Raw genomic sequence first — 21,857 nt, forward strand, 5'->3', positions numbered from 1 at the left:
TGTGTTGAATTGAGGAAGCTACAGCAATACATTTATTGTGATTTTTTTTTTTTAGGTATATTGAAGGCCATGACCTCCTCATCGATACTCTGCCACTTCTGTGTTGACACAGGAGCACGTAACCACTGTAGCTAACCCACAGCTGTAATGGTCAGAAGTCTGTCAACCCATGATTGCTGCACCAAAAACAAAAAACCAGCAGGTGACCAGGCTGAGTCAGAAAGGAAAGTAGAAAATACGATTTTTATATTTGTATGTTATGTTGAACCATTTTAAAAATATTTTAAAGATTTAAATATTTTTAATATTTCCATTGGTTATACTTAAAACTACAGGAAAAAAAATAAATAAAAAAAATTACCCTTAAATTGTCAGGCGTACTTTTGGTCAGGTGGACCCAATCACCCGGAATACCGTCCTTTGTTCATCCTCATATGTATGGGAATAGTGGAAATAAATTGACACATATGATGGTCAAGCACGTGTGCAGCCTGTTGAATATAAATCTATCAGAGATCTGGAAACAGCTGGAGGTGCTTACACAAAAAAAAGTGGAAGATAGGAGTTCTCAATCTAAACATCAGTAAAGCACTCAAACTTCATTCATTTACAGTTATTAGCTGTCCAGTTAGCCCCCATAATTTGGAAAAGCTTCCAGATCCCAGTTTCAGGTTAAAATTCTATGAATGTGAGATTTGTTCCTATTGTGGCTGTGGTAGGTCAATTCAGGTCCAGCTGCTTCAATATGTCACTGAGACTGCCCCCACTGTATACAGACCTGTCTTTTCAAAAACTACAGAACACATGACATGTGACATCTTTGGTATGATGCAGAGCCTACATCTACCCTGTGTGGCTTTCACTATGTAAATAAAGCTATCAAGGTATAGATATTCTGACCTGATGCGGACCTGAATAACTGAAACCCGATCGCATGTGTGAACCTAGCGCAAGCGTGTCTGGGATTCCATGAAGAAACAGAAGGCCTTGAACAAGTCTACATTCACAGATCTGTGGTTCGTTCTAAAAGATGCTATATTTTTTCACATATGCCTACAACTTTTGTGCAGTACTGTATAATACAGTTATGTGAAAGACATCTAAGGGTGCATTCACGCGTTATTTTGTGGCCGCAAAATAACGTGGCGTTTACGATCCACGCTCCCATTGAAATCAATGGGAGCGTATACGGCTCACAAAATCTCACACTGCGCATACGTGCCAGGTTACACGGCACGTTACTCCGTGTGAATGGGCCCTAACAGATCAGCATTCTAGCTGCTCTAGTAAATATCCATGCATCCTACAGCCTTATAAATCCAGTCAAATCAATGCATGTAACCATAGAGTATACCAGGCCTTTAGAGCACTGGAGCCCTCAGTTTTTAACCTTTCAGATCTCCTCAATAAATGTTGGCGTATAGCAAATAAAAAGAAATCAAAAGGGCAGATATAAATAATTAACTTCAGTAACATCTCGATGGCAGCTCTGAAGGTACCGTAACCTTGAAGTTTAAAAACCGTTATTTGATGCTGCCTTTCATATCAAAAAAGGAATGTTATGTCTGAAGTGTAGGTTTGGGTTGATATGCGTTTATGTCTAGGTTTTAATTAATCACAATAAAAGTTACAATTAAATTGGTTTATTTACTATATCTTGTCCATTTTTCCTTGACATTAAGAATCTAAAGCTGGACCCAAAGCCCAGGCAAGCTAAGACACGCTTCGGGGCCTGTCTTAGATTGCAGCTTTAGATTCCCAAACAAAGTTTCTACTCTTTTGCATATGAAGATGTATCTTGTTTAAAAAAATAAATAAATAAATAAAAAAAAAAGCATTTTCTAATTGGCATTGATCGATGGGAGAAACGTTCATTATACACTCCTTACAAGCTCCTAAGAAAGCAAAGGAGTGACCACATCACATTTGGTTAAGGACTACATCACTGGGTATTCACTACGAAACAACTGGTTATATTATGCTCTGGCATAGTAATAAAAACATTGCACTGCTGGCATAGTAAGTGGCTCCAACAGAAGGCTTATACCTTATGGTAACCCAATTACAATTGATCCCACCATTATCAAAGTATTTATAGATCTATCTTGAAGATGACCACATTTAGCTCCTTAAAGAACCAGGTGCTCCTCCATCTTGTGACTATAGAAGTAGCTTCTAGGAAACTGAAAAGCAGATACTTCTAATTAAATCACATCTTGGATCCTCTTGTACACCAGAATGGAGAGATTCTGCACAGATAGGCCACGCTAAGAATCAGTGCACTACAAGAGACTTTTCAACAGGACTTGGACATAGTAGGCGGACATTCTGATACTAGCAAATTACAGTAATATCTAGATAACTCTGGCTCCCACATCTGGTTTGAGAACAGCAGGCCTTCAACCTTCATTTGTCAGCACGATGCAAGTACATGGCTCTCTCCATTTACTCCCATGAAAGTTCTAAAAAATAGTCGAGTAAGCAGACACTCCAGTCCCAGAGAGTTGTCCCAAAGCCATACAGCCACTTGATATCCAACTGCCCAATCTTTATATCTCTGGCTGGCAAACAAGGAAGATCCTATACACATTAGATGGTCATTGAAACCCTAACAAAGTCAGCAGGTACGCCCAACATACATCTACCGTAATAGTGTATGGGCTGCTCTAATCCCCCCCCCCCCACCCCCCCAATATACTGTATTTAGTCCCTTTGATAAGGAATAAAAATTGGAAAAACACATGTACAGACAAAAAGTTTCTCGCCAATAGACTTGTTACGGTACCTATTCTGAGCAGAAACAACGTAAAAGGACCCTAAGTCCAGGCCGAAGTATAAAACAGAAGCTGTACTTTGCTTTCAAAGATTTCAAGGCTCGGCTCTTAAAAGAACAATTAGTAATTCTATCAAGTGTGATCACAAGCGCCAAGCCTTCACATCAACATTTCTAAATATATTTGGCCTTTATAATCATTTGGGGGGGAAAAAAAACCCCCACTACAGTCTATTTTTAAGCTGTGAACAAGTAATACAAGAGGAGGCTGAGAGGTATGCACTTATGCACTATCCAGATTTAGCCATTTCAAGGAGCTTCATGAAACAAGCCTCATTCAATTTCCCCCAACAGTAGTTACAATGGTCATAATTGTCACAATGGTCAGATCTTTTTCATCATCATTTTACCAATGGCTTAAAACAGCCAAAGCTTCCATTTTGGGGCCCATTTAGGGTAGGTTCGCACTACTGTTATCGTCCGTTGCTTAAATCCTATGATGGACATCACATGACTAATATAGACAATGTAGCCTCTTGCCTGGAGTCATCCACAGGTTAAAAAAAAAAACATGACAAACTTTCGACACGAACATGACGTTCATAAGAAGTGTGAACATCCGCTTAAAAATGTAACAATTTTAAAGGGAGTCTGAATGAATCAAACAGAAATTTATCCACATTAAAATAAGCGCTACACTGGAGATATAACTGCAACCAAAGGTGGTGCCATACTATGTGCCTTACGGCTATTGTCACAAATGTAAAAAGATTTCCACTCACCACACTTGAAATATTCACTATTTGTATTATTATAATAATTATTGGTTATTATAATTGGAGTAGACTAGTGAAAAGTGGGTATTCAATGTTTGCAATTCGATCATTCTGATTGCTTCCCCTCCCTCCCGTTACTGTGTTTGGAGAATTTTTATTTTGAGAATAAGTTTATTTATTTATTTATATGTGATCCATTTATTTCACCCTCCTACCCCCCCCCCCCCCCCTTTCGGGATTTTGCAAGCACCAGGCTTAAAGAGAACCAAGAACATGCAGTAGAATCTGCAGGCATCAGGTTATAAAGCATTAAGGGCTGAGCAGATTGATACATAGTTTTGTGGGTGTCCGAGGTATGGAGCACTCGATTATAGTACTAGGAAGATTATGGAAATGTATTTTTGTTAGCTGCCTAGGTAACCCCTTTACAAGATGTTTATGTAATCCATTGAGGAAACAGGTTTTTCTCTAGGATACACCCATTGCTAAAGACAGCTATTTTAGCACCACAATGACAGGTTAAAGCAGTCTAACTTGCTTATCCCTCCCATACTAGACACCAAGCAATATCATATGGCAGCATATGTCAAACATCCAGCTCTTGTTTATGCTAAACATAGGAACTATAAAATCTCTAGTATAAGCTGCACTGGTGACATCAGCAAGGACTACACTGTCACTGAACAAAAGAGAACATATAAGCCTCCCTAGAGGAAAGCTGGGCACAAAATGTTACCACAACAGAAACAAAGCAGCCCAAAATCAAAGTGCAGATATGCAGAAATCATGTTTGTATGTGCTGAAGATAGAGTAAAGGCTAGAAATATGCAGGCCCAGCTCATTCCCAAATATCAGCCTGGGGGGGAGTTCACGCATTTCATTCATTAGTTTCTCTATTTTCCACAATATAGATTTCATCCATGAAATATTTCATGGATGAAACGGTTGTGCGAATAGGGTCTAAAAAAAACCCTGCTCCTCCCTCACGTAAGCACCAACTAAAGGGCAGTGTGAATGAAGTCTGCCGTTTTTATATCAAATCAGAACTGATATAGGCTGGATTTTTTTTTTCCTTAGTCAAAAAACTAAAAGACATTCAAAGCGGACATTTAATATTTGTGTCAGTGATGGCAGATACAAAGTCCCCTGATGGATCATAACAACGGGTTAAGATTGTAGTGAAACCAGCCTGGTGCACTCCATACTGGATGACAGCTCTGAAAGTGTTCCCTCCCTCATAGATTGTTAGCCCTCGCGGGCAGGGCCCTCTACCCCACTGTGCCAGCCGATCACTGTTAGTATTATATCTACCTGTATGTTTTGTGTATTGTATGTAAACCCCCAAATGGAAAGCACCATGGAAATAATGATGCTATACACTCACCGGCCACTTTATTAGGTACACCTGTCCAACTGCTCGTTAACACTTAATTTCTAATCAGCCAATCACATGGCGGCAACTCAGGCATGTAGACATGGTCAAGACAATCTCCTGCAGTTCAAACCGAGCATCAGTATGGGGAAGAAAGGTGATTTGAGTGCCTTTGAACGTGGCATGGTTGTTGGTGCCAGAAGGGCTGGTCTGAGTATTTCAGAAACTGCTGATCTACTGGGATTTTCACGCACAACCATCTCTAGGGTTTACAGAGAATGGTCCGAAAAAGAAAAAACATCCAGTGAGCGGAAGTTCTGTGGGCGGAAATGCGTTGTTGATGCCAGAGGTCAGAGGAGAATGGCCAGACTGGTTCGAGCTGATAGAAAGGCAACAGTGACTCAAATAGCCACCCGTTACAACCAAGGTAGCCAGAAGAGCATCTCAGAACGCACAGTACGTCGAACTTTGAGGCAGATGGGCTACAGCAGCAGAAGACCACACCGGGTGCCACTCCTTTCAGCTAAGAACAGGAAACTGAGGCTACAATTTGCACAAGCTCATCGAAATTGGACAATTGAAGATTGGAAAAACGTTGCCTGGTCTGATGAGTCTCGATTTCTGCTGCGACATTCGGATGGTAGGGTCAGAATTTGGCGTCAACAACATGAAAGCATGGATCCATCCTGCCTTGTATCAACGGTTCAGGCTGGTGGTGGTGGTGTCATGGTGTGGGGAATATTTTCTTGGCACTCTTTGGGCCCCTTGGTACCAATTGAGCATCGTTGCAACGCCAAAGCCTACCTGAGTATTGTTGCTGACCATGTCCATCCCTTTATGACCACAATGTACCCAACATCTGATGGCTACTTTCAGCAGGATAATGCAATGCCATGTCATAAAGCTGGAATCATCTCAGACTGGTTTCTTGAACATGACAATGAGTTCACTGTACTCCAATGGCCTCCACGGTCACCAGATCTCAATCCAATAGAGCATCTTTGGGATGTGGTGGAACGGGAGATTCGCATCATGGATGTGCAGCCGACAAATCTGCGGCAACTGTGTGATGCCATCATGTCAATATGGACCAAAATCTCTGAGGAATGCTTCCAGCACCTTGTTGAATCTATGCCACGAAGAATTGGGGCAGTTCTGAAGGCAAAAGGGGGTCCAACCCGTTACTAGCATGGTGTACCTAATAAAGTGGCCGGTGAGTGTATAAACAATAATAAAATAATAAGTGTTGGGAAATTGGGAACAAATATCAGAACATTGTCTAACTTTTCATGTGCACAATAGGAAACTAAAATTGAAAACTCCATTAATCTGCTGTGATGTGCTATACAGTCACAGTACCTGTACTTAGCACCCCATACTTAAAAGCATTGTGACTAGAGGTGAGCGAGTAGTATTCGATCGAATACCATTATAGTCTATGGGGAAGAAACGGGAATGTTCCGGTTTCCATGGAAACCAAAGTTCGACGCATTGGATCCTCCAAGTTCAGGAAGTAGCAGGACGAGGAGGTTTTTGAATTGAATTCAATGGAATTTTCCTGCGTGGTATTCGACCGATACGAGTATTCAATCAAATAGTAGTATTCGATTGAATACTATTCGCTCATCTCTAATTGTGACACATGGATGGCGAGGGCACAGGAGTTGTAAAATCCTGGACTGAATTAACTCCCTTCTCAGCCATTTAACCTCTTATAGATGCTGAAGTCAATAAGTACTATGTTCACATCTGTGCCAGAATCTGCCAATTGCATCAGTCTAAAAAAACAAACAAAATAAAAACAAAAAAACTGTTACGCATTGCATACCAAAATTAGTCTGGCGAAACAGCCGATAAACAGTAGAATTGCTCCAAACGCTCATCTTGCAGATAGTTTTAAAAACCCATTGTGAACCCAGTATTACTCTCATCTGTACCCTGAAATGCAAAATATCAGTTATAATGGCAGCCAGAGGCCTAAGGAAGGCCCAAAGATCTGATATCTGATAGATTGTGAATCTGTTAATTCTGGCCCTTACAAAATATTGGGCAATGTGACAAGTTTAATCTCCATGGGACCAAGGGTGGGTTCACACTGCCGTTATTTAAAGGGGTTATCCCATCACAAGGATCCTATCTATACTGCTTGTTAATGTGAATGCAAGACTTTTCCTAAATACACTGCTTCAGCAAAACTGCTTTGTTTGTTCACTATCTTACTTTTTTTTTTTTTTTTTTTTTTTTTTTTTTACACATCCCTTGACTTATCTGGTCATAAGTCAAGTGATGTATCTGCTGCTCTCAGGGGGGAGGGAGGAGGGGCTAAGTGCACAGGAGCGAGCCTGGAGGGGGGGGGGGGGTTGTACTTTGGGGGGGAAGGAGCCTCCAATACAGACCCGGCATCCGCTGTAATAGAGAGGCGGATGCCGGGGAGTGTAGACGCCGGCACAGATGCCTGCAACATCGCTATTCCTGCTATTCCGGGGGGGCGGAGGAGCAGAATAACAGCATCGCTCCTGACGCTGCTGGCTTCTTGCAGGGCAGAAGCATAGCGATGTCGCAGGCATCTGTGTCGGTGTCTAACACTCCCCCATCCGCCTCTATTACAGCGAATGCCGGGTCTGTATTACATTGTGAAGGCTAGACTGGTCTCACCATCAATGAGCGTGCACGCAGGGCCAGCGGCATCTCGCCGCTGGCTTTGCATATGTAACCCTGCCCACCAATGACGCAACAAAGCAGGAAGACAGAAGATTTTACAGCAACGAAGACTGGTGAGTATGCGACGTGGGAATACCCCTTTAAGCTCCTTTGAGAGGATGTGAGTAGAGATGAGCGAGTACTGTTCGGATCAGCCGATCCGAACAGCACGCACCATAGAAATGAATGGATGCACCTGGTACTTCCGCTTTGACGCCGGCCGGCCGCTTAACCCCCCGCGTGCCAGCTACGTCCATTCATTTCTATGCGAGCGTGCTGTTCGGATCGGCTGATCCAAACAGTACTCGCTCATCTCTAGATGTGAGCAATAGATATTAATAACTACCGTATTTTTCGGACTATAAGACGCACTGGACTATAAGACGCACCCAGGTTTTAGAGGAGAAAAATAGGGCAAAACAATTTTCAGGCAAAAAATGGTAAAATATTTAATATATGGGAGTTGTAGTTTTGGAACAGCTGCAAGGCCACATTGACAGGTGACCCTGCAGCTGTACGGGGATGTATAGGGCGTTTTTTTTGTGGGGCCAGGTGTACTTTTTAGATATACCATTTTGGGAAATGTTTATTGCTTAGATCACCTTTTATTTAATTCAGAGGCAAAACAGAGAGAAAAACCCGGCAGTTTAGCACTTTTGATTTTGACGTTCACTGTACATAAAAATATTAGTAGACCGGGCATTTTCAGACACAGGGATACCTAATGTGTAAGTTTCACAGTAATGTTATACTTTTATATGTATTCTAGGGAAAGGAGGTGAACATTTTTTTTATTTTTTATTTTTTTTAAGTTTTTTTTTTTTTTTTTTTTTTTTTTACTATTTTAATATCCCCCGCCTAGGGGGCTTGAACCTGCAATCATTTGATTGCAAGTCCCATAGACGGCAATACAAGTGTATTGCCGTCTATGGGAGATTCTATACATTACTATCGCGGAGGGTCATAGACCAGCCGCGATAGTAATATATATCTATGACAGGCCTCGGAGCCTTCATTAGGCTCCCGGCTGTCATCGGAACAGGTCGGCTCCTGCGGCCTCGCCGTGCAGGAGCCGGCCTGCATCACTAAAGGTATGGGGCCGGTGGAGGGGGCTAACTGACAGCCGGGACCTGCGGAGGAGGAGTGGATTTGCAGCATGGCCGCGCTACTGCCACCGCTGGTTTTCTTCAGCGGCAGGAGCGTGGCAATCTGCAGGCCCCGGCAGCTAAGACAGTCCCCGGCATCTGCTGTAATAGACCGGCGGATGCCGGGGAGTGTCTTAGCTGCCGGGGCCTGCAGTATTGTCACGCTCCTGCCGCTGAAGAAAACCAGCGGTGGCAGTAGTGCGGCAATCTGCAGGCCCCGGCAGCTAAGACACTCCCTGGCATCCGCCGGTCTATTACAGCAGATGCCGGGGACTGTCTTAGCTGCCGGGGCCTGCAGATTGTCACGCTCCTGCCGCTGAAGAACCCACTCCTCCACCCACATTCAGACTATAAGACGCACCCTCATTTTCCTCCGAAATTTTGGGGGAAAAAAGTGCGTCTTATAGTCTGAAAAATACGGTAATGCATATAGAACTCTCCATTTGGTGTTCGTCTGCATTCACCCTCATGTACCATAAAAACATGACTAAAGCTAACTATCACTGTTAAAGTCCTTTGCTCTCTATGATGGAAGAGATCAATGGACTTTGACAACAGTAGCGTCCATCCCTTCAATTAAATAGTGGATGTGGGATACCCATTAACTAACTGCACCCAAAAACTCCAACCATTTTAATTTTTGCAATTTTCCAGTAGCTGCTGCATTTCCCCCCCTCGCCTTATACTCGAGTCAATACGTTTTCCCAGTTTTTTGTGGTAAAATTAGGGGCCTCAGCTTATATTCCAGTATATATGGTAGTTACTGTAACATTAATGCATATGTAGGCAAAAAGCTCTAAGACAGATCAGCACGCTGTCCATACTGAGAGTAGTCCAGGTATTCTGGACCATTTGTGTTGAGCACTGTAAACAATCCGTGCTGCAGAAGTGCAGACACAAACCATTTACTTTGGTTATTTTATGTACAGTTCATCTGTATCTATCTTTGGTCTATATTTCCATCTGTTTTACAGCACAGAATTGATTGGAGTATAAATAAAGGTTAAAGCACTTCTGTAGTAAACATGTCACAGAATATGAGTCAGAGCATTGATCTAAGACAGCTCTGTATAGTGATCTACTGGTTAATAATTATATGAAGACCAAGCTGTTCTGCTTATACACTACGCCCAAAGATGTCTGCAACTACAGCACTGATCAATGAACTGATCACCAAATCATTTTGCTGTTTTTTTTTTTTTTTGTTGTTTTTTTTTTTAACACGCTTCTTTCCTTGAAGTTTAAATCTTTAGTTTTTATTTTCCTTTCTCCAAGATAAAAGCCAGGTCTGCTGTCATCTTTGCAATGGATTTGACCATTGTGTCACCACCTACAACAACAAAGATAAAACCACAGTGCTAGGACTACAAGGTTCAAGATGACACAAGGAAGCTAAACATAACAGCACTGCCACTAGGAAAGCCTGCAGGAGGTCAGATACCAGTAGCCTAACCTTAAAAAAGAGGAAATGTTCTTTAAAAAGGGAATTTACCAGCAGTACACTGGTTATAAAACTAATCCCAGTACCTGGTAGAGGAGATTCTACAGTTTGCTATTTAGCCTTCAAGCCCTTTTCATTGTAATGATGTGCAAACAGGACTGGTTGGGTGGAGTAGTAGCAATTAAAAAAAGAAACACGCAAATATGCTTCTTTTAAATATACAAATTTAAATCAACCCCCAAATCATAAAAAAAAAAAAGAAATCATTAACCATACAGTGAATGCAATGGAGGGGGGGGGGATTGAAATAACCAAACTGCAGTTTAGCCGCCCAAAATAAACTGAATAGAAGGGCCCCATACTATGATAGTAAAAGTAAACATTACCAGAACTATATAAATTGGGTACTACCATAATCATAACGACCCAAAGAATTGATAACACGACAATTTGGCTTCACAGTGAGTGCTGCAAAATGAAAAACTTGAACGAAAATGGAGCAAATCTGTTCATTTTTTTTCTAAATCCCACCTCCGGTTTCAGATTTTTTTTTTCTTGCAGCTTATCGACAACAATGTACATATGTATGCTTATGATGTACAATTTGTCCTGCAAAAAACCCCAAATAAATAAAAAATATATAATAAATAATCCCTCAGGTCCGTGAACGGGGAAATCAAAAAAGGAAAAAAAAACAAAAAAAAAAACTGTTGCAGTGGGAACGCAGTCACCTGACAAAAACAGCTGGGAAAAAAAAAATGAACTGCCACCACTGGAAAGGGTACTGGATTGTTATGAAATTAAGGCCTGGTTCACACAGCTGAAGATTTTCCCACTGGATCCACGTCATAATCTGCCTCCTCACAATAGCGGTGTTTGTAGACCACTAGCTTACTTTTTTCTGTGAGCGGCAACAGCGAGCCGCCCTTTCTTCAGGTGGATTCCATGGCCGATTCAGCCCCGGCATCCACCTCTCGGTAGCACCCTCCGGCCTAGGCTCATTCATTTGAGCCTACTCCGGAGGGGGAACCCGAGACAGTCGTGGCAGATGCATTTTGGCCCTATTGTGACGCTGCTTACCGCATCACAATCAGGACCAAAATGCGCCATACCGCACCCCATGTGAACAGGGCCAAAGACAAAACAACATGGTATCTTAGAAGTTATTGGTATGCCTAATGGATCAGGACTATAAGATATTGCATTGGAATACTAGTCAAGCAACCATACCAGTATAACAACTATAAATATAGAAACAACGTGCTCTAATGGCAAGTACAGAATATAAATCGTTCCTTTTTATTACTTCCTGTTAAAAATAATTTTCTAATTTTCATTTGGCGTTACCTGACTAGGATTTCCAGTTCTATACAAGACTGAAAGCACAAGAAGAGTGAAGATGGGAGTGGACTAACCAGAATCAACTATAGAATTATAAAAGCGTATTCAGACAACAGTGAAAAACACTAAGTGTGAATATTTGTTTTTCTACCAAACAGAAACATTGACAATTATAGAAATTGACATGTTCTTCATTCATCTAAACTGCAAAAACAAAATTAATGTCCATGTTACATCTGTTAAAAAAACGAATCCGACAGCCAAGTCAAAATTAACATCATGGCCCGTTTTAAATCCGTGCAAAATGGATAACAACAGAATAACATGCATAGAACAAATGTAAAATGACCACTAAAAACCAAACCCCCTCGTGTGAATATAGCCTAACTCTATATTTTCATAGCATCAGACTCTAAAGTCTATTGGACGCCATATTACATTCTAAAAGAAGCAATCATTGAAGGGGAAAATATATAACTAACATAGGCAGCTCCATAACTGTGTACATGAAGTGCCATGGCTCAGTAATATGGAGCAACAGGTTCTGTGTGTGCCTCTATACAAACATCTGTGTGCATGAGACCTTAGAATGTAATTGCTTTCAAGCAGGAATATATGATGGGTGGAACTGCTCTTTAGAACTTATCAGATCAGTCACAAGTCATGAAGTTTGGCATCAAACGCTAAGTGCGGAACCAGACAGAAGTAGGCTACACCCTAAATGCATAATTCCCCTATTATTTTATGTTGTAACTACACAAGTATGGAAGTATACAAGGCTATTCTAGATCACGTGTACAATGACAGTACATGATACCTATTCATTTTACCATAACCCTTATGAAAGTGATAGTTGATTAGTATTGACTGGAGCATCTAAAGAGTTAAAAGATGATTATGTTCTCTGATTAACAATGGGGGAGGCGACATCATGAACAAAAGTCTATGGTACCCCCTCCCCTGGGGTCATCTGAAGTGAGACAGGAGAATAAGAAATCCTTCTCTCACTGCACACTGGCCGAAGTGTAAGCTGCGAGTTTATACAGCTCCATTTCAACCAGTGCTAACTCTGGATATATGGGCATGATCTTCTTCTCTGGAGTTATAGCCATTTAAGTGACTGTTACATCTGCAGTTTCACTTAAGGTAAACCATTATGTATTTTGCTCAAGCTCTGATCAGGCGTCAAGTTGATATATTTGAAAAAAAAAAATTTTCTGGCAGTATTTGTGGTATTAATACATTTTGTGATATACTTTAACACATTTTGGCTCTTTTCTGTGAAATTCTGCTTCTCTACTCTTTTCCTTGCTTCTTTATCGAGAGTTGTACCCTTCTTGTCTGTGTATGGGCTGCTGTATAATGCAGGGAAAATGAGGATGGCAGGGTCACTTCAAACAATTATATCTTGGGCATTATAAAATTTAGAAATATGCGATTCTAGGGTAGTTCTGACTGTATTACTTCCGGAGTTACCTTCAGCTGGAAATCGCGTCAACATTGGGATACTTATACGCAGCTGTTCCCAATCTAGACTATGTTTTCAACCAAAAGGTGGACAATATGATGGACATTCATCTTCTGAAAGAATGTCCTCACATAGCTGTCTTCGCCAACTTCTTTAGAAATAACTTCTTTGGAGGAGTGAACAGGCCGAAATCCAATTTTTTTTAAAGCCACTCTTGGCTCTGGCTCAAAAAGAGTAACAAAAAAAAAAAAAAAACTTTTCAGAAACATGTGGCTTCTGCCTAAATTGGTTTTCAGGGCTTCCATATTGATGAACTATTGTTAGAATAGATCAGCAATATCAGGATGGTAGGGGGTCAGACAATGGGAAATCCCACTAATCATCAAATAGCTCCTGCCTGGCAAAAAAAATCCAGTGTATATAGACAAGTCATATACTCATCCAGATAGTGAAGTATCTTCAAACAAACAGCTGATGTGGGGTGTCTGCTGTTAGACCTACACCCATCTGATAACCTTAAGCTTAGGGCATGAATAACCCTTTAACTGTAGGCCTTTAGAGTGAACACTACAAGATCATTTCATACAGACGGTAACAGATCTACATGTTCCCATGGGTAAAACAGCTAATTTTATTCAAATAATATAAATATATATATATATATATATATATATATATATATATATATATATATATATATATATATATATATATATATATATATTTAGCTATGGAGTTGAAAAACACCACATACAACAGAACATGCTATACGTCACTATACCTCTGTGCATGCCCGTTCTAGTCCCACTCATGATCATGGCGTCATTTCTGAATTGAAGCCTTCCTAATTTTGGCATATTTTCTGACAATTGTGATTAATTAATAAATATGCATAGAAGCCTCTTACAACGACATGATTAAGCCAATGATTAATTATGGATCATCAATCACTAGTTACACATTTCTTGTACTATAGGATAGATATGAATATAGTCTTGTAAAATGCATACATTTACTAGTAAGAAAAAGTAGCAACGGCACACATAGCATGAGGAATCTGGAGCAGTTTCATAGTCCAGTTAGGCACACAAACATCAGAATTTGGCCCTTCACATGCTGGCATATTCTGATTCACATCATAGCCTAAGTGAATTCACATGCAGCAGATTTCTTGTAAAGATTTTTGAATGTGGTTGCAGAATTGGATCCAAATCTGTATTAGATAAATAGAAAAGAAACTTTCACTTGTAGAAATTTCTTCAACTAATCTGCTGAGTGAATATACTCCAGAATATCTCAGTGCCTCACTGTATACAGACTTTGAGAACTACTTTTATTCCTCCACACTTTTTTTTTTCTTTAAATCATCTGTATCTTAAATGTTAAATTGATCAATTTTTTTTTTTTTTTTTTTTTTAAGTGGACACAAGGAAAGACCATAATTCCAACCTATCAACATTGGATCAATGGAGGTGAGACCCCTGCCACCCTTATCAGCCGTTTTCAATACAGTACAGTACAATACGGAGCCAGTATTCTAAATCAGGAGATTATGAGAGCGCATTTTCAAGGGTGAGGAAGGAGCAGATTTGATGTGTTCTAGATTTGCAGGAGGTGTAGGGCTTGGATGTGTGGCTTGAAGAATAAGTCACAATCAAATATTACCCCATAGAAAGAAGCAACAGACCTTTGGGACGGACTGGAGTAAGGGCGGTAACATTAACCTATATGGGGGGGGGGATGATGAACTCCATTCTCTCCATGATGAGGATTGAGAAAGCGAGAAGAGAGAAAGGAGGCTATGGCTGATAGACACTTGAACTCTGGACAACAGAGCCGTAAAGTCTGGTCCACAGAGATAGGTTTGAGGGTTTTCGGGATATCAATGGTATTGAAAGCCATGAGGTTCTATAAGTTGACTGAGGGTGTAGATGGAGAAAGGAGGGATCCCAGGACAAAACCTCAAGGGACACCTACAAAAATAGAGTGCGGTGAGGAGATTTTTTTGAGTGGGAGACACAGAACCCGTTGTTACTGAAGTATGAAGAGATCCAGAAGAAGGCCAATCAAAAATGCCAAGGGATGAGAGAGTTTGTAACAAGAGGGGGCAGTCGACTGTGTGGAAGAGAGCAGTGCAATTTGGATTTGGCAGTTAGTATGTACAGGGTATCAATCCCACAGAAGTCACATAGCAGAATTGGGAAACCCCATTACTGTTCTCAGTCAGACCACCAGCTAGTGAGACACTTATGTCCAATCCTTGGAAACAAAATTGACAGATTATTTGGCCAAAAGCTCCCAAGAGTTGAATGCCATGCAAACATTTCTAACAGTCCAATCTATCTCTGGCAAGCAAAAAAATAAAAAATAAAATAGAAAGCTGAATGAATAGCAATGATACAGGCATGCTGTGGTGTCCTGTTTTCATGTCGCTGCTGGTCATGCCCATACTGTCCCATTAAGTTCAAGAAGACTGGGTAAAGTTGGCTGGGGGAGCTGCTGTATTGTGCATTAGAAACAATGAACAGATAAATAAATGTGTGGAGACTACTCCTTAGCTAGAGTGCAATAAGACAGTTAGCAAACATATTAAGACATCTTCATGGATGCCCCTACCTACACTCTGATGAGAAGAACAACAAATACCAACATCCTTATCTTATACCATGCTGTGGCTTCAGACAGGTTGTTTTCTTAGCAAAAGGAAGATAAACAGCCACAAAGGAAGTGACCCAATCACAAAGGACAGAGGTTCAGGGGGTAGGTTTCTTTCTTCTACAGATACAGCAGAGTCTGTAGACTCCGGCGTGTTGTAATATGGTTATAGTGGTTTTTGTTTTTACATTACAATGCGTCATAGCGTGCAACCAAAGAACATTTCCTCCAAAACAGGGAAGAATAAAGTTTTTTTTAAAAAAAAAAAAATCTGGTTACTATAATTCTGATCAATCCCTTCCATCCTTATTTATTTTTTTAAATAATAAATGTATGCGAGTTTACAAAAGTTGGGAGACTACCATGATCGGTTTCACCACCTACTCTCAGAAGCTGATATGACCAAAGCAATAGTATTGACTTTCCAACCACTTTATAGAAAAGGACAATCCTCCTTAACCAGTCACTGACATTTTTTGATTTTTCGTTTTTGATTCCCCACCTTCCAAACACCATGATTTTTAATTTTTCCAGTCTCTGAGCTTAAGGGATTCTACCACTAAAATGCTGTTTAGTGAGCTTTAGACGTTGGAATAGCCTTTAGAAAGGCTATTCGTCTCTTACCTTTAGACGTGGTCTCCGCCGCACCGTTCCTTAGAAATACCGTTTCTTTTTACTGGTATGCTAATGAGTTCTCAGCAGCAATGAGGGCAGGCCTCAGCTCTCAAACGGCGATGGGGGCGTCCCCACTGCTGCCCGAGAAGCCGCCCCAGCGACGCCTTCTTCCTCAGCTGCATCCTCCCCTTCTCTGTAGTCTTCCTTCTTTGTCAGCTCAGACGCCTGCGCAGTCTTGCCTTGCGGCCTCGAAAATATGGCCGCCGGCCAGCATGCGCAGTTGGCTCTACCAGTGTCTTGCTGGCAGAGCCGACTGCGCAGGCGTCAGAGCTGACATAGAAGGAAGACGACAGAGAAGGTGAGGATACAGCTGAAGAAGAAGGCGTCGCTGGAGCGGGTTCTGGGGCATCAGTGGGGACGCCCCATCACTGTTTTGAGTGCTGGGGCCCGCCCTCATTGCTGAGGAGAACTCATTAGTACCAGTATTTCTAAGGAACAGCGCGGTGGAGACCACGTCTAAAGGTAAGAGACGAATAGCCTTTCTAAAGGCTATTCCGACGTCTAAAGCACAAAAAACAGCATTTCAGTGGTAGAATCCCTTTAAAGGGAGTCTCTCATTGGTGTCAGTGGTTTTGAGCTAAAGACATGCCTGAATAGCCTTTAAAAAGGCTATTCTACTACTACCGTCTCTCTTTAGAATCTTCCTGCCGTTTCGCTGTAATCCTGGTTAATAACTTTATGTAAAAGAGTCTACGGAGCACCCTGGGCCTCCGAGCCCCCCTTGTGTCATACCTTTAATTCCATCCCCTCCAGGGCTTGTGCTCCGTGTGCCTCCTCCTCACCGCCTACTGTGTCGCCATCTTTTCACCAATCATGCTCTAGCAGTTCAAATCTCAGGCATACTGATCAGTATGCTCAGTTCTCTAGCGAACTACACCAAAATGGCCAGCGGATATGTCCAGTAGCTGAACACTGTCAGCTTTCCCAGCACCAATATCTCCCCACTGTCAGAAGGGCGCCACAGTGTCATATCCACCCTTCCCCCGAACTGCACTCTAACATAGCCCGAGGGTGTTCTTTACCATCCAGCAATGATGCTGATTTGTGAGGAACATCCCCCAGTACAAGTACTGTCAGGGAAATGACGCTGAACTATGAGGAACACCTTTCTGACAGTGGGGAGATATAGGTATAGAACTAAATGGCACTGATATCTCCAGCACCAGAGAACATACTGGGAAAGCAGACAGTGTACAGAATTCTAGCGGTATATAAACCCACATGTTCATGGGACATGAAAATTTTAATCTTTTTTTCAAGCGGGGGAGCTTGAACCTTAAGTAATTTGATTGCAAGTCCCATAGACTGCGATACAACTGTATTGTAGTTTATGGGAGGTAGGCTACCTAGCTATTGAGGCTGGTATTGACCACCCTCAATAGCTATAATCCTATGACAAGCCTGGGAACCATCAGAAGGCGTAGATTACTACCTGACGCATAGAACTGAGACAAGATTATCATCTTTTCCCGGCTGGAATGAGACATGGCGAACTTGCTAAATTGATTGAAAAGTTATATCAATGCCCACCCCAGTGTTTTTCACCTGTAAAAACTGCTGAATAAAATATACATAATGATAATTTTCTGCATATTTTTCATATTGCCATTGACTTTAATCACTGGGACACACTGATCCAACCACAATCTGGCTGGTGTGATTGATTAATAAAAGATTGAGAAGCTGAACCATACATAAAACAATAACTTCTATCCACGTAGGACAGTCCTGACATGGTTTGACACATATGGCCACAAACAAGTAGCATACTTTTCAGTATTTCAATTGATACATGGGCATTGATGCAACACAAGTGAAAAACAACAGGTGTCCTTGTACCGACATTGTAAACTATGAGCCAAATACCAAACAGGTGCCCTACCCTCCTTATTACATAGTCTTTAGTTTTCCTATAGAGACGTGCAGGGCGGACAGCAGCCAAACCCAAACAACGGAGATCCTGTCCGCTAAAACACCATAGACTAATAGGGTCTGGCGGTTTTATACTAAATCTGGTGGAGAGAAAAGGCCTCCATGTTGGTGGAGTCTCCTAAAGAGACTCGAACATACAAGTGAACTGAGCCTTGGGCCTTATGCAGATGACTGTTTGCGAAAGATTTTTTTTTTCCAGCCGATAAGCATCATTTTTATGGATCCCTCACAGACTTTAAGATTTGTAGAGTCAGAGCCAGTTTTGGGGAGTCAAAGTCAGTTTCAAAATAAAGTGATTTTAAAGTTACATTATAAAATTACTGATAATGTGGTTAGATGTTCCATATTTACTCTCTCAGGAAAGCAACCACTAGTTTTTTGTGAATTTGAGGATCTTTACAATGGTTGTCAGACAGTTATGAAAGAGTCGGAACAAGAGTCAGTGGTTTGGCCTAGTAACTCCACAGCTCTGTGGCCCGATCATACAGTAGTAGCCAGGCTACAGATACCGGCCATTAGTACTGATTATAACATGTACAGTACTTATACAGAGGGCTATAAGCGGAGACCCCCACCCACAGATTGTCAGCTCCTGGGCCCAGGTGTACACACACCACCCCCGGTTACCTGGGAGCTCAGGTAGCGCTTCAGGCACTCCTCACAGACACCTTTCTTGCAGCAGGGAAGAGGCTTTATGGACTTATCCTCCAAGCACACCCGGCAGCTCATCATCACCTTGTGGCCGCCGTCGGCCAGGCTACTGATCAGGAAGGGGGACAGTTCCAGCTCCAGGCTGGCCGGGCTCAGGGGTAGTTCACTAGTTCCCCGTAGGGAGCTCCTAGGAGTGCTATCCGCCAGAGGGCGCTGTAGCTCCTGCTCCGCAGGGGGCGCCGGAGGTATCTCCCCAGATAAGTCACTCTCCACGCAGTACACTGTGCACAGGACGCCGCATCTCTTCTTGGGCTTGTGACCCACGGAGCCAAGATACCTCCCGGGGGCAGACTCCTCAGGCCGGGGTCTAGACTCCTCGTCATCTATGGGCTCCCCCGTACTGCCCTGGGTCTGCTCCGTCCCCCCAATAGTGACAGTACGTAGACAATAGGGCTCCTCCTGAGTGCCCCCGTCCTCCTCCTCCTCGTCGTCGTCCTCTTCCTGCTCACTGCTGGCGGTGTGCTGTATGTCCTGGTTATGAGGTGTCTCCTCATGCTGATCCCCCATTCCCGGTGCCAGGCTGCCCATACAGCACCAGCAGCAGACCCTCCGTGTACTTCACTTGTGCTTCCGGGTCCGTGCAGCGGCCTCTCACCCTCCTACTTGTGTACGGGAAGAGCCACTGGTCCACCCGGGCCCACACTGCTCCTCGGCGACTCTTCCCAGGGGGTAGTAGCCCCATGCACAGTCCCGAAGTAGTCACTCCAGGGCAGCGCTCGCCTCCCCAGTATAGTCCACAGAACAGCCCCGGGAGTGCATAGCAGTGCACAGCACCCAGCGCGGGGGGCGGGGCCAGCCTGCATCTTTCCTGCTCTGCCACTCTTACAGCTGTTACCGTATTCCTTCTAGTAGTCTGCACAGGCCGGCGGAGCAGCCACCGGCACCGTATTTATCCCAGTATACGCGGCGCTGCTGCTGTCTGATCGGGTGTTTGTTTACTAGTGCGGTTACCGTAATGTACGGAAGCCAGTCCACTCTTTTCTAGGAATGTTGAATCTCTACAATCGTAGTATATATATTTTTCTCTAAATGAGAGCTATATGTTTTTTCTTACTTGTTATTATTATTTATCACAGGGTGACTACAGACAAAAGAGGGGAAATCATACACTCCTAGATCCTCCAAGTTGGTGGAGCACACAGAAGAGATGGGGCCCCATAGCAAAGAGGAGGAAGGATCTAGTTATATTATGGTGCCTGGTGTGGGCACAGTGTTTGGTCTATGACTGCTATAATGGCCATTTCTTCTGGAGGGTGCAGTACCAGTCAGACGCACACAGGGGCGGATCCAGGGTCAGGCAAGTGGCGCGGCCCAGACCTAACAAAACGCAGGTTGGGTCGCTCCGTTAGAAGTGCGAGGCCCTTAAGCTCAACCAGCCCATAAGCAAGCAAAGAGTAAAAGAGTCATAGAAATCTGTTATATTGAAATTTCTCACTCCAAAATTATTGCGTCATTGTGTCTGTACTGTACTGCAGCTGTAGCTCTAGCTGTGGTACTGTATGTAGACGAGGGATGAGTGTTTCAGCGGTGAGTCACAGCGGCTGGCGGAAGGAAGTTAAGTCAAACACAGTTGGTCCAAAACAGCTAACTAGTTAAAAAAAGCCTCAAAAACACATTTTTAGGGATACTTTTTTTCAAAAAATCCTGGGGGGGGGGGACCCCCAGACCCCTTGTTCCCCTGGGGAGTATGGAATACCCCCCAGACCCCCCGGTAAGTAGGGCCCCGCCAAAGTCAATTGCCCAGGGCCCCGCAAAGCCTGGATCTGCCACTGGACACACAGACAGAAGTACGGATTATAGTATGGGACAGTATGTCGATGGGAGGCAGACACCCCATAGATACCCTGTTTCCCCAAAAATAAGTCATCCCCCGAAAGTAAGACATAGCAGAGGTTTTGTTGAATTGCCTGATATAAAGCAACCCCAAAAGTAAGACATCCCCAAATAATAATAATCTTTCTGTGCAAAGATTGTATGAAGAAAAACATTGTAGCCAGCTGAACACCTTGCGCGATGTTCCATGTGCACAGGTATGCCGGCTGCTGACACCGCTGCGATATGCTGTATCCACTGTTCCTGCTGTAGAATGAGCCAGGAGATCTGTGCATACACTAAGCATCCTATGCAGCGTGGGGTCCACTCTCCCAGCTCATCCTACAGCAGCAGAAACAGTGGGTACATCGTATGGTATCACAACAGCAGCAGCAGCCGGCTTTCCTGTGCACACGGAGCACCGCACACAGCGTTCAGCCGGCTGCAATGTTTTTCTTCATACAATCTTTGCGTATCAAGCACATCTCAGCATAGCACAGTGGTGGCAGCAGCACAAAAAAATAAAATAAGACATTCCCTGAAAATAAGCCATAGCATATCTTTAGGACCAAAATCCGACCAACACATGCGCCAAGTTTATGGGTGACACTTGGTCATGCGAATCTAGGATTAGAACAAGCCATTCTTTTACAAAAGTTTGTAATGACAAATATAACAGACAGTTCTGGAAGTCCACTTGGGGACCCCCGGAATGAAATATCAAACACATTAAAAAGCGTTGAGCAATGAAAGCACACAGACCCCGTAGACTATAATGGGGTCTGTGTGTTTTCTGCACGTTCTCCCCACGAGTCATGCAAAGAGAAGAATAAAATTGGCTAGGTCTAGGGCTGGCTAATTAATCAAAAAATAACCAAAATTGAAAGACAGCTCAATTAATCGATGCAAACTTGGCCACATTGATTATTACAATCAGTTTGCATCCATGCCATCTTGTCTTATACTACCATTGGCTAACAAATATGTTACAAACTGTATGCTATCCACTTAGGATTGGTCCCCACTAAGTTTGCACTGTCTAAAACTTAGACACTA

At 42.7% G+C, this 21,857-nt stretch overlaps 1 protein-coding gene across 1 annotated transcript in view; it reads right to left on the bottom strand.

Moving 5' to 3' along the window:
• The window catches only part of LOC142197612 (E3 ubiquitin-protein ligase RNF217), a 58,618-nt gene extending 38,894 nt beyond the window's left edge, over positions 1–19,724 (bottom strand). The window contains exon 1 of the mRNA XM_075268070.1: positions 18,906–19,724. Coding sequence (XP_075124171.1) covers positions 18,906–19,517 — 612 coding nt within the window. The 5' untranslated portion in view covers positions 19,518–19,724. The remainder of the gene's footprint in view (positions 1–18,905) is intronic.
• Between the last annotated feature and the right edge of the window lie 2,133 nt (positions 19,725–21,857).

The sequence above is a fragment of the Leptodactylus fuscus genome, chromosome 3 (assembly GCF_031893055.1).
Source record: "Leptodactylus fuscus isolate aLepFus1 chromosome 3, aLepFus1.hap2, whole genome shotgun sequence".
Taxonomy (NCBI): domain Eukaryota; kingdom Metazoa; phylum Chordata; class Amphibia; order Anura; family Leptodactylidae; genus Leptodactylus; species Leptodactylus fuscus.